Source organism: Falco peregrinus, chromosome 2 (genome assembly GCF_023634155.1).
Source record: "Falco peregrinus isolate bFalPer1 chromosome 2, bFalPer1.pri, whole genome shotgun sequence".
NCBI classification, from domain to species: Eukaryota; Metazoa; Chordata; class Aves; order Falconiformes; family Falconidae; genus Falco; species Falco peregrinus.
In genome coordinates, this window is record NC_073722.1 from 104513699 (window position 1) to 104527419 (window position 13721).

At 38.2% G+C, this 13721-nt stretch overlaps 1 protein-coding gene across 4 annotated transcripts in view; it reads left to right on the plus strand.

The window, feature by feature from the left end:
* Nucleotides 1-13721, plus strand: part of ZZEF1 (zinc finger ZZ-type and EF-hand domain containing 1) — a 60800-nt gene that overhangs the window by 16068 nt on the left and 31011 nt on the right. For 3 of the 4 annotated variants that reach the window (XR_008745738.1, XM_055795499.1, XM_055795500.1), the window contains exons 11-27: nucleotides 29-177; nucleotides 713-824; nucleotides 2003-2218; nucleotides 3109-3209; nucleotides 3548-3717; nucleotides 4486-4619; nucleotides 4927-4997; nucleotides 5440-5554; nucleotides 6157-6316; nucleotides 7255-7376; nucleotides 7463-7573; nucleotides 8238-8404; nucleotides 9013-9094; nucleotides 9738-9939; nucleotides 11087-11232; nucleotides 11605-11845; nucleotides 13379-13458. Coding sequence is in view for 3 of the 4 variants with exons in the window: in XM_055795499.1 (XP_055651474.1) it covers nucleotides 29-177; nucleotides 713-824; nucleotides 2003-2218; nucleotides 3109-3209; nucleotides 3548-3717; nucleotides 4486-4619; nucleotides 4927-4997; nucleotides 5440-5554; nucleotides 6157-6316; nucleotides 7255-7376; nucleotides 7463-7573; nucleotides 8238-8404; nucleotides 9013-9094; nucleotides 9738-9939; nucleotides 11087-11232; nucleotides 11605-11845; nucleotides 13379-13458 (2379 nt within the window). In the remaining variant the exon portion in view is untranslated. The remainder of the gene's footprint in view (nucleotides 1-28; nucleotides 178-712; nucleotides 825-2002; nucleotides 2219-3108; nucleotides 3210-3547; nucleotides 3718-4485; nucleotides 4620-4926; nucleotides 4998-5439; nucleotides 5555-6156; nucleotides 6317-7254; nucleotides 7377-7462; nucleotides 7574-8237; nucleotides 8405-9012; nucleotides 9095-9737; nucleotides 9940-11086; nucleotides 11233-11604; nucleotides 11846-13378; nucleotides 13459-13721) is intronic. The other variant, XM_055795501.1, reaches the window with a different exon arrangement.

Consider the following 13721-nt stretch of genomic DNA (forward strand, 5'->3'; position numbering starts at 1 on the left):
AATATTGCAACTGAATCTCTACTCCTAGGTCCGAAGAGGTGCCATTGGGGCCCAGTGTGGGCTGGTGTTTGCTTATAATAGTGCTTCGGAAAAGTTCCATGCAGAGGAACACTTCAAAAGATTTGAAAGCTATGACAAATGGAAGCTGCGGGAATTCAAAAAATTTTTAAAAAACAGGTATAGGCGGACATTTTGTAACGAATACCTGGAAGATAAATGTTAATTAGGTCTTTTTGCAATGCCACTTGAACTGTTGAGAATTGTTCCAAATGACTTAAAAATTAGGCGTCATTTAATCATTACTTGTTTAATTTTAATGAGCCTCAATTTGATGTGTTTGAGGAAATACATCATGGCTAGTTTTCAACCTCTTGATTTAAAAACCTGTTTAATAAGGGATATAACAAAACAAACTTTCTGCTTGAGGTGCAGATCACTGGTAAACAGAAACATTTTATGGGAAGATCATAGGTTAATTAGCTTTTATTACTTTCTCAGAACTGTTTCTTGGGAGTGAAGGGAAGTTAGGGACAGTGACTAAAAGGATTTTCTTACTTTGCATGTGATAGTTCGGGTATGTGAAAGTTTCTGTTGTCTCTCATCCTAACTTTGTAGCTGTAACATGCTAAAAATATTTTGGTAGAATATCAACGGCCTTGCAGTTTGTTTAAACTTCTTCTTCACAAAGTTTGTGGTATACTTTGATACATAGAAGCAGTTCTTCGCATGAAGATCTTGGAGATGATGACCCTATTGGCTGGTTTGAAGTGGAGGAAGAATGGGATGAAGTTGATGTCAAAATGCAGCAATGCAGAATCTCCCAAGTAAGAAACTGAAAACCCGTTGGTGCAGTCACAGTGAGCAAAAAAACCCCATAAAATAAAGTTGATCTCTGTGCTTTGTTGTAATGCCAGTTGAAATGAGTCTAACTCTTTTGTGCAAGGAGAATTCTTCTGGGTAGAGGTAAAAATCAATGGGCTTCTAGTTAAACGAATGATTCAGCTTCTGTCCTTTAGGTTTTATTCTTTCTTTATGTATACACAGAGAGCTGTAGTTAAATGGTGCTTCAGGATCAAATTTAATGCAAAATTACGTGATAACGCACAGACTGCTAGTTTCATCATGAGGAAATATTTCTAAAAACAAAGACATGATTGTTCCTTTATTCTAAGATCTAGACAACTACCGCCAGTTTCTTCAACCTTTGTTTTAAGGGACAATTGCTAAGCAGTTCCATCAGTTAGGTTGATTTCCTTAAGGAATATGGGGCTTTTCTGTTTCAAGAGTGGCAGAATATGGGGTTTGACAGGGAGTGCCTAAATAGAAAACTTTGCTTTTTGCATCCTGCATTTCTCTTGATTCTGGAATCGGCTGTTGTGCAGTTCCTCAGTCCTTTTTCATACTGTGGAAATCAGCAGAAGTGGTGGTACAGTTACAAGTCAACTGGATATTTTTCTAAAACTGTGACTGCTTGCTAAGCCACTCTGCTGGTGTCTGTGTAACCCTTAGTCCCTGAGACTTAACGAGCGTGCAGAGTTACTGAGTACATTTGGATGGCAGAACTTGCTGTTCCCTTCAGGTTTGCATTCTGTACCTTACTGTGGATAGATTGCATAAAAGAATGTTTTAAATACTACATATTGATCCTCTGCTTGCTTTTTAATGTGGCTAATAATTATTTTACCTGCGAAAATGCTGTAGCTATAGAGCCAAGGAGCAGAGTATGTAGAACAAATGGAACTGATAATGACTTAACTAACTTTGCAGGTGTTTGTAGAGGTCACAGAACCATCTCTGTAACTTTTGCAAGGGAGGAGAGTTCAAGCTTAGCCTGAATCTCAGGCTCAGTATTTTAAACTTCTGGAGGTGATTTCCAGGGAATAAGGCTTGACCTCCCAGCCCTACCTGCAGTCTCCTCGCATATGTGTGTTCACGTCTTTTAAAAGCCAGATTGGGTTTTAAAAACTAGTACTAATCTTGTGCTGTGTTTCTGCCTTTCTAGTACTTGATGATAAAGTTCTTGTGCACAAGACAAGATACAGCAGAACGGCTGGGGGTTCAAGGCCTGCATGTTCTTGGGTACCTTCGGCCGATGCGAGACGAGCCCAATAGGAGCATGAACTGCTTGCAGTGCAGGAGAACTGATGACGATACAGTTTGTGGCACAACTCTTCTCCTGAAGACGCTTCATTTTGTCCAGCAGCTGGCACAGGACCTGGTATTCTTACTACTTAGTTCTTTTTAAGCATGTTATTTCCCATGCTAAAAGTAATAACGCTATGCTAATGGTAGTTGTGAATGGATAAAGAGAAGTCTTGGGAATCGGTACTAGCAACCATTAAGACTGTGCTATGAGGGGAAAAAAAAAATTCTGAAAAATAGCATTCTGTGTATATTTAGTGAAGTTGACTAGGACTATTTGGTCCAGAAGAGAGGTAAGAACCATTTTTCAGCATCATGTTACAATGCTGGGTGAAATAGATGCAACAGGAGGATGCTCTACTGTCTATTAGATAGTGTAGCTATTTCTGAAGGAAGCATCTGGAAAAATGCATAGAGAAAGAGCTAGGAAGGTTGCACAGATTAAAACATGTTCTCTTTTTATCTGAAATAATTCTGCAAATACCTAGGGTGAGATGTGTACGACTAAGAGATGTTGCTGGTATGTGCTGATATGTCTCAGCATAATGTACCCGGCTTCTGGGGATACATGTCAAAATCATGTTTTGTTCCTGCAGTGCATGCATCTGCCTTTTCAACTTCAATTCTGAGCTATGGGCAGTCTTGTTTTGGTTATTATTTTCAGTCGAATTAGATGAAGATGCAGAGGTTGTGGGTGGAGGTGGAGGACAGGGGTGGGGGACTAGACAGTCTAGAAAGAGGACAGTGAGTCCTTTTTAGTAGCTCTGTGAAGGGGAAGGTTTCAGCATGAACAGTCACGTTTAGACACTGGAATATGCATGAAAGACCTTACACTGGAATTCATGTTAGCTGCAAATTTATAGGAAACCAGGCTCCTTTAGGCCCAGTGCCCAGGGATTTACTTTTTATAAATGTGTTCTGTATAGACTTAATTTTCCAATCTTGCATTTTCTTTGCCTTTTTAAGGTCCAACAGAAGGAGAGTGGATTAAAATACAAGTCATTTTTAGATTTCACAGGCCTTGATTTGCAGCTGTTCTGGAATTTTTACAATAAACTTCACCAAAAGTAAGTCACTTTACTGTGCGGTGAAGAACTAATCTGTGTGTGTATGTATAAATAAAGTATGCTTAGTTTAGTTGCAGCAGTTTCTTCTTCCTAAACGACATCATTTACATAAATAACATTTTCCTGTTGCTGCCATATGGGTTTTTAACTCTGATGTTATGTAGAAGCTTGAGATGCAGATTAATTTAGCCGGTAGCTACAGGGGTTTTTTTGGCTATCTGTTCTCTACTCAGTGGTTTTTATCCATCTGAGATGGTGACTTTCATAACATTATCTATTTGGTGCAAAAGAGCTTCTGTTCTAGTTACTGCTTCTGTTTGTTTTATGCTTTCTTGCAGCCCGAGGGAAGAATGTATCTTTGCTCAAACACTGCTACTGCAGCTTCTCCAGAGCTGCTTCTCTGTACTTGCTGGAGACGGTAAAACTGCTAAACCTCAAGAAAATTCTCAGAGCAAAACATCTGGTCACACAGAAGCTGCAGAAGAGCTTTATAGACATTTGTGTGAAGGTAATTTACATTAACTGTTTTGTCTGTTCTGGCTTACAAGTGTGTTAAAACAGTTACAATTTGGGAAAAGATATTTATTCCTAGAGGCCAAGTGTTCCTTTGCTGCTTCAGGTCAGTGTATGCTCATTAGTCTATCCCAGTGAAACTTCCTTTTTAACCCTATGAAATGGTTTTATAGATTTCTGACAACGTATGGTCTGGAAGCAGCTGCAATAGAAAACTTCTTTCAAACATGGCGCCTGCTTGAACTAGCAGAGAATGTGATCCTTTAACTATAATGTTACTGGGGTTCGTTTATTTCATATAAATATAAATGATCTTGAAAGGAGCCTGTAAGGTTTATAGAAGCACAGGGAAGATTCTGGAGCCGGTGGAGGATGGAAATTGCACATTAGATTCATTGGAAGTAGGATGACACCTTTCTTATTCAAGTGTAATTTTTTTGTTTATGAACTAACACACTCTTGAAAAACGAGCTAGAGATAAAACAGTTTATATAGAACCTGTCACATCTCGAGAACCTTATGAGCTTTGATAGTTGTCAAGTCTTAATGTTCCTAGAATTACTTTACTCAGGGAATAAATATATCCTTAGAAAAATCTTTCTTGCTAGAAGTCAGAAAGTTTCCCCTCATTTTCTCTGTGTGTAATGGGATTGCAAGGGCTTGAAGCTGTGTAAAATAACATGTTTAATTCAGTTAAGCCTCTAACATGCTGGATGGAGTATTAATTTGAACCTGTAATTTTGTTTCCTTTTTGTATGAGCAGTAGTGGATATGGGGGACAGTAACTTCATGCCAATGAAAATGCTAAAAGAGGAAGTTAAGAACACCTTACTCAGTGGAGCAGCAATCTTTTTCCCAGATAGACAGACCAGGCGACACCAGCTCTTCACCATGATGGTAAACTCTTAAATGAGAAATTGATTGTTTAGTACCTGCTTTCTTTATGCCCAAAAGAGGACAAATCTGAGTTCTTGTTGTCAACTAATGTATACTTTGTCCTATTAAAGTAAAAACCTTCTTTTTTTTTCTTTGCCTCTCTTTACCCTTCCCTTTCTCTCTCTCTCTCTGCAGCTTATCCAAAGAAAGAGGAGCTAACCCTGCCTTTCTTACCAAAAATGAATAGTAGAACGCAGAAATTAGAATTCTTTCTCACAGAGGAAGGAAACAGAACATATCATAAAAATAAATCTTTTTCCTTTTCTAGAAAAACATCACAGAGCAAGAACATAAGCAATCAGTACATCTTGCCTTCAGATCCTTGTGTACCCACTTCAGGTAAGGGGTCCTGAAACTGTCAATAATTGTCTTGATACCCATCTGTTAATAAGTTTATATTTATTCCTTTTTAGAAATGTTATTCCCCTGGCAAATAATTCTCCAAAGTAATCAACTGACTTTGCTTTAGGAAGGAGAACACTGCTACTTAATATGTTTATTAACTGAGTAGCTGTATAAAACATTGTCCAAGGTTGGTGCTGAAATCAGAGTGTATTGCTCTTAGGTTTCTTCTAGGCTGTTTGCCAGGTTTTTAAAGTGATTGTTTGTCCATGGTGATGGGTGGTATTGATTTAACTGGTCTAGAGTCATCAAAACACAAACTTTTGATTTTCCTAGTAATTATACAGTAGGATCTCTACAGATTTATCACAGGGATAAATAAATTTGTGCTTTGGAACTGTGGTGGTACTTGGTTAGTGAGAAGATCTTTGTTTTGTAGTGATCAGGATCCAGGTGGACTCCTATTATTACCAGAGAAAGGAGTTTCCGCGGATTTTGACATAAGTGAAGTGCTGTCAGTCATGGATACCCTTCTGCTAGTGGCAGCAAGAGAGGTAATTGTCTTTGCACTCTTCCTGCTTTGCCAGGATTTCTGTATGCATTCAAACACAAGCTGCAGGCCTGAGGTACATGCTAAAGAACTAGCTTTCCTGTCCATCTGGATAAAACTGTTCAGGGCTATTCAAGTCTGCAGGATTAGGTTTTGCAGCCAATTGAAGTATTTTCCTTTAAGCATTAATATTTCATTATAGTGGAGTAAGTAATGTAGAAGATGAAATATTTTGCCGTAGCGTTGAAAAGAATTTATGGTACCCTATCAACGCTAGGAAACAGAAGTAATCCCACATTGAGAGGTTAGAATTGGTCATGCCACTAAGGGAGGTGTAAATGGAGGAGGGCCATTTACATATGGAGAAAAAATTTGCTGAGAACACAGTGACTCATACGTTGTAGCTATTCCTAATTAAAATTTCAATTTAGCAAAACAAAATCCATCAGTTGCTTCATGGTGTTACATGCTGCTTGTCAGTTGCATTTAATCTTTTTTCTGGGGTGAGTGGGATGATATAATGTCCATCACAGTTTACTGGGTACATGTTTCGTGTCGTTCTGCAGCAACGGAGGATATCCTTTTGTTACATTCTTTATTTTTCAGTGTGAAATGATGATGCTGGATGTTGCACAGCAAGAGAGTGGCACAGTCTTGTCTTCCCTATTCTGGTCTGTTCAAGGTAGCCTCCTTTCATGGTGCTACCTGCAACTTAAGGGAAGCGATAATTCAGCCAAGGATCTCGCAGTAGAAATACTTAAAAACTGTAAGTGCTGGGATCGAATACAGAATTATGTGTGATGTAATACAGGACTTTAAAATGGGATTTGCAAATTGCAGTATAATAAGGGTTCACTGGTGGTTGCCTGAGGCATACTCAGAGCTGTCACAACATTTCTAATCCCTCTAGGAAGGAATTTGTAGGCATACTGGGCAATTTAGAATTTTAACTGTACTGATAATTTTACATTGGGAGAATCTTCAGAAAACATTTCAGTCAGGTTTGGGGGTCAAATACTGAAAAAACTAACAGCCAAACAAAAACCAGTTACAGACTTTCATTTGAACATTTTGGTTTCTTTAAATGTCCCATATTTTTATAAGGTCCTGTGTGGTGATTAACGTATTTTCTTAGAAGTTTGTGATAGCAAGAAGGAACTTAAGAGGCTGGGCACTTCTAAGGGTGTTTTGCTGCAGTGGTTTGGTTTTTTTATTTGGTGTTTTGTTTGTTTTTTACGCAGCAGCTCAGTATTGAGTAGTTGATTAGGCCAAGTACTTAATGGAGGTATAATTTTATGTAAGATTACTTCATATTTGTGTATAAATAAGCTTATTGTGTTCTTATCTTACATTTAAAAATGGAGTAAGGCTATAGCTAAAACTTAGTAGCTACTTAAGCTAATTTCTTAGTTGTAGAGGGAGGCTCCTGGATACACTGAGGTGGTTGAAACAAACTTGGAGGGTTTGATTAAATTACTCATTGCTCATCTTTTTTGTAGAATTAAGTATGACTTGTGTCTACAATAGAAATATGACAGAAAACTTCTCTGAACTGCTCTCGCTCATGAGTGTCACCACCTTGAGGCAGCAGATGCCTTTCCTGCTGTCTCTCGTCCGCATTTCCATGCACTGATGTGTTTGATAAAGCAGGTTGTGGTATCAAATCCTTAAGGTGGATATTAAGGTGTTTTTTTTTCTCTTTAGATGTGGGCCAGTTCCTGTCAAATATCAGAACGATTTTGCAGTCACTTTTATCTCAATATAGTGGCAAAACAATAGTAGAAAAAATAAGTAACTCTGTCTTTGCTATGGCAACTCGTCAGCTGGTACGTGAACATTGGGATTTTGTACTATTCCCGGGTGGCATGGCTGTGGTTACGTGCATTTTCATGAGACCTGTGTTTTCTCCTAGGTCATCTTCTTGTTGGACTTTTGCACTTTAGACATTCCGTACTGTACTCTGCTACAGGGATTTAGCACTTTGATAGAACCACTGAAAAGACTTTGTAGTGAGCCTCATAAGGTAACTAAAGATACAGGCGCTATTAAGTACAGTGAAACAAAAGCAAAATTCCAAAAAAGATGTAGAAAACTGAGGTGATTCCATTCGTGAGCATTTGAAAGGAGCTGGAAAGCTTCTAAAACCATGGGATGAGTAACAAAATGTTGAGTGAACTAGAAATATATCTGTGCTGATATGGAAGATGAGCAAAGTGACCAGAAAGAGCAACTGGAGTGAGAAGCCTAGAAGGCAGATAGGAAGGAGGGATTCTGAGGATGAAAAAAAAAAAAATAAAATTGAAAATATTATGTGCTCAACATTTTTAGCTTCATTGCTTGTGGCGATGCAAATAAAGTCTCTGTGTCTGTAGTGTAGATGTTTTAAATCTGCATTAGTCATCTAGACTCTTTTATTATTGTCAGAGACTTGTAGGCTCTTCTGGGGTGAGACTGTCTCCTCCCCTAGTAGACTAGGTGAATCTTGCTTTAGAAGTGCTGCTTTACCATGATCATTGAGGGTGTCTTTCTAACTAGTTCAGGTGTCAATCAATGCTGTAGCCTTTTACATGGCACTTTGTATGTACATCTGGCAGCTTTAAAGTATAGACACAAAAATGTAGTGTGGTAATTTTTTTAAAAAAAAAAGCTTTGCATTTGTATCTCAAAAATACACTTTTGTTCTACAGATGGAAATGGAAAGCTGGCAGCAAGAACAGCCTGTAGTATTGCGAACATGGACAATGGAATCGCCTCATAACTATGAAAATAATTGCCATGAGGTCTCAGTCTTCCTGTGTCATGGGGCAACTTACTTTGAGGTGGAATTTGATGAAAAATGTGAAACTGAAAGGAGGTAATTTAATCTTATGCTGTGTTGTATTCCAATATCTGTTTGCAGAGGGGAAATTCACGTTTCAATGTGCAAGGAATATTTTTTTTTGCACTTCAAGCATGCCATTTCAATTTCTGCATTGTCCTGTGTAATACACAGTGTATTTTGAATGACTTCTGGTGCTGAAAGCCTTCTGTTCATATGAATTTTGCTTCCTTTGGCCTTGACTTGTTTTGTAATATTGCTGTGACCAGCACAGTTTGTGCTTGTGGTATTTGGTGCTTGTGGTATTTGTCTTGCCCTGTTTAGGCAAAACTATTGGCTTGGTTTCTCCTGATAATTTATCAGGCTACTGCTTAGTTAAGGCATATGCCAGATGTTAAAATTAGCACCCATTACCAATTCTCAAGGGTTGAAAGCTCTGCAGGAAAGCAGGTCTGTGTTTGCTGGGACTATTGCACTGAAATGTGAAATAAATTCCTTAGCAGTCACATGCAGCAATGCAGGTGTGTTTCAGAAAGATGTGACAGGGTACGCCGAGATGTAGTGCTTGTGAAAATCCAAAAGCAAACGTTTTCCCTCAAAACTAAAAAAGCAAATTTGGAAGTAATGAATTGCAATTTTCACAGGTATGATTACCTCGAGTTTACTGATGCCAGAGGTGCAAAAACTCGTTACGATACAAAGGTTGGCACTGAGAAGTGGCCTAAGGTGAGCACCTTTTGAAGTTCTGAACCAAGTGATATATGCAGTCTTAGGAAATTTTTAAGATTCTTGTGGAAAACCTATTGTCTAAAAGGATGTGTGCTTTCATGCGTGCGTGTGTGTGTTTATTCCCTCTCAAAGGTGGGGGGCAGGAGGCAAGGAAGAAAGTCTGCAGTGATGCAAATAAAAGGAGTGAATGAGTAAAGAATCCCTCTTTGTTGCTGTTTTTGTTGCTGTTATTAAGGGAGCAGTCAGTCAAAAACAAAAAGTAATAATCATGCTTAACTGCCAGTAACTACATGGGTAAAACTTACTGGCTGACACCCTGCCCTTGCAATTTTTTGCATCATGAGAAAGTGCAGTGCTTTCTGTGGCTATGTTCTTTCTTCCGTGACACCTGCTCAAATGGGATGCTTTATGGCTCCGACTGCTAAAGCTCAATCATCTCTAAAATAGCTCACTAAGCTACTGAATAGAAATTTCACTTCCTTGGTGTTGTGGGTTTCCCATTCAGATGGTGGGGGAGATTAGATCTGTTATGGACAGAACGTAATAATGAAAAAACCACAGTTGCTGAAGGGAATTCATTACCCTGAAACGTCTACTTGTCATGTACATTTGGCAAAATGACTGTTTTGTTGCTCTGTAGAAAGTGACCTTTAAGGCTGGCCCACGGCTGCAGTTTCTCTTTCACTCTGACAGCAGTAATAATGAGTGGGGCTACAAGTTTTCCGTCACTGCTTATGGCCTACCAGATGTTGCCGTTTCTTGGGGCTTGGATTTACAGCTTCTTGTATCCCGGTTGATGGGGCGCTTGGCTTCCCGAAGTATGGCGCTGAAATCTCTAAGAGGTGAGTGCGTTTAATAGCTCCAGAAGTTGTGATGCAGTGTTAGGAGGAGATACGAGGACTTTATGTTTGGAATAGCCTGTGAAATGAAGTTCTTCCTATATTTCTTTCTCGGCTGAAGGTGGAAGACTTGCTGTATTGCTGCTCAAACCAGTTTGGGCATTGAGCTTTTTGTGGCATGCCTGCTTGCTGTTCTGTGGGACTAATTTGGAAATTTCTCTATTGTGATTTCTCTGGTATTCAGAAGCCAATGTTAGGAAGGCATGGACACCTGGAAGTAAACATACTAAGCTGAATTACATTTGTGAAGTAATATCAGAATTTGACCAATCTTCTCTTCTTTTTTTCCTTTAAAATTGTTCCCTAGTGCTGTGGTGGGGTGAATATGGAGCCAGCAAACACGCACCCCTAGAGCTTAGAACACAAATGATTTTAAGTGTGTCACATGAGCATTTGGTATTGATTTTAAATTTGAATTTACAAATTAAGTTTGCTTAATTCTGGTAGTTAAGTACACTTGGGATTTGGGCCACTGAAGATAAGTAAAATACAAAAAATATGAGTGAGTGTGCCATAAGAAAGAAAAAAAAAAGGTGCATTTGTTCTTTAGTTTCAGAACCAGAACACTTCTAGCTAGCTTTCTAAATCTGAATTCATTCACCACTTTGAGTTCTTACTGCAATCAGTTGGTCAGTCCTTACGTTTGAAAATTGGGGAGGTACCTACACACAAATTTAGGGAACTAATTGAAGTGTTCTTACAGTAGAATATAGTTTTCCTTTCTTAATATGAGCATGCTGACATACAGCAAATTGCTACGTCATTAGTAGGAGAAAAAGCTTTTAAACTCTCTTGCAAACTGGGGAGTGTCTATGGTCGCAGGTGCAGCAAAAATGTTTAAAGTCCTTCCATAATGTAACATATTGTCACCCTAAGATACTGATGCTATCATTAAAGAAAGGGTACAGCAGTTTTCTGCACCACATTAGAGAAACAGGAGTTAAAGAATGTTGTTAAATTACTTGTTCTGTCTATTTGCATTACCTTCCCCCCTCCCCCACTGGATGTTTAACAATTACTATTTTCATTAATCTGTAAAACTGAACAAAAATATTCAGTAACTGAGGCATCTGTTCCGAATTTTTTGCAGAACTAGGTAGTGAAGCAGACTTGCCTCCTTTGAAAGTCACGTCAGTTCTTAATTCTCCTCTCTGGAAACCTGTCTTCAGGCATCAGATGTGTCCTGAGGCACTCCGAGCCAGTCAAAGCAGTCGATGGCACAAAGATGAAAAAGAGGTACTTTTACACCGCTGCTTTCGTTTTGTAGGCGTGAAATCCTGATGTATCACACAGTTCTGTTCCAACTTAATTAGTTGGTATGTCCTTAAGCGTATGCTGTTGTGCTGAAGTTATCGTCGCTTGTGCTATTGAATTCAGATATTAAGGAGGAAAGAAACTGTTGTTCTGTACTCTTTTTATTAGTTTCCATTTTCATGGAATCATGGAAGAGTTGGGAGGGACCTTCAAAGGTCCCTTGGGCAGGGACATCTTTCCTTACATCAGGTTGCTCAACTGCAGTAGATACGCTGCAAGCTGACTTTATTGTCAAAATGAGCTGCAACAATTTTTCACATTCATTTTAAAGTGTTTTTCTAATGTTCTTTTCAGGCTAGGAGCTCTCAGCCAGATGACTGCCGTAACTTTCTTATCGACTTTGCAAAATCAGATCCTGCCCAGGACTTCAGTGGGCAAAAATCTGAACTTTTCAAAGGACTTATACAGGCATGTAAAAAACAGACCCCAAAGACAGATATAGTTGCTGGTTCTACTATTGATCAAGCTGTGAACTCAACATTTGCTGCTTTGGTGTATCTCACTCCAGATTTATATGAGAAGCTTCAAAAATATGGTAACTCTAATATTATTAGACTCTCTTAATAATGAAGACTTAAAGTTTGTAGAAGGCTATTTTATAAATCAGTTTTTTTACTGATTTAAAAAAAAAATCAGTTTGTCAATGTTAAAAAAATGTTCTGTATAAAGAAGTCATTATTTAGGTAGATTAGGTAAGCCTTATCTCTAAAGTGTTTCTTTTTTATTAATATATGCTCTTATCTTCAGAGCTTTGTCCCAAAACTAATAAACATCATAAGCTACTGACTAAGCCTTACAGGGATATACCCAGAGAAAGCAGTGATGTTCTCTGGAGTGTTAATTCAGAACAGTGTGGCTCCTGGTGATTAGAGGTTCTTACATCATTTTCCATTCTCATTGTATCTTTTCTAAAAAGCCAGGACCAACCTGTATGTTTTTACATGGAGGTGGTGTGAATTACCTCCCCAAATGTTACTGTGGAAACTAGTCTTGGCATCCTCAAAACCATAGGTTTTTATTTTATTTTAAATAAAAGGTAATGTTTTGCTTTTAACTTACATTATGTCCTTTGTATTACAATTTATGTATTTTTCAGTAGGTAAAGTGAACAACTTTTTAACTTGCACCATCCTTCCATTAAACTTCTTGATAGGTTTGAAGTATTGGATAATAAGGTGTTACTTGGCTTTGAAAGGGTTTAATTTTAGGCTTTCACTTTCTGTCGCAATCTTGAAGCTAAATATCTTACTTTTTGAGCTATGAAGTTATGGGTAAAAATGATTGACACAAAGACTGCCTGGATGACTAAAGTATTTATTGCCTTTAGTCATTTTGTCTGTGTCTGATAATTGATCTACTTTTCTGAGTAAGATTGAAAATGGTGGTAGCTCAGGAAAATATTGAGTGGATAGGGTATCCATCCTACTATTATGTAATAGCTTCATCTGTCAGTCTTGATGGGGCAGACTGATTTCAGGACCCATGTTCACCTGTACCATGTGAAGCATTGTACAAGCAATGACGAAAAAAAACCCAAACCGAGGGCAATGGGAGAGAGAAGACCTTGAATAGGAATGTCTTTTTCTCCATAGTCATTGTCAGGCCAGTTGTGATGGAAACTGTTTTGTCAGGTCTTGAGGTTTTGTCAGTTCATAGAAAGTTCATCACATAAATCAAAAGAGAAAAAAAGAATTATAACCAAATGCATCTATAGAGCTTTAAGTTAATACTAAGCGTTTCATGACTATTCTGATAGCAGTTTGCGTTAGTGATACTTGTTTGTATGGGGAGAGGTTTTTATCTTCCATGACTACAGGCACCAATTCTGGGGAGAGATGAGAAAGCTACTCGTAATTTGACTTTGCAAATAACTCTGTCAAGGTGCAGTTTATGTATTTGAGGCGTATCAATGTTGACAGTTCTTACTCCTTCTTTTTGTTACAGGCATAATTCCAAGTATTGACTAAGAGATGAAGGGAAGGCTGTAGTGTAATTTTTAGTTAACTAGTCAAGTTGTATAAAAAATGGAGCTGTAAATAAACACGACTCTTCTTTCTCTCCTTTCCAGTCAACAGTGGAGGCAAGGTGCCTTTGAGTGATACGTTTGCACAAGTATATTCCCTGGCTGATTCAATTAGAATATGGATGGTAAGATCACTCAGGAGGTTATCTATGAATGTCTTTTTAATATTTTACAATGCAATGTGAAGAAGTGCATGGAACCATGTTTTCCTTCAGTGATTCTAGACGAGCTGTTTTCCCTTAAGAACATCATACATTCACTTCTAAACTTTCTAACTTTTAGGAGTGAATTCGACTCAAAATCAGTTAAATCTGTGTTATTTTTCAGCAAGAATGTGTTGTTAATTTGGAAGGTTCTTACATAGTAGATGGAGTACTTTTGAGGTATA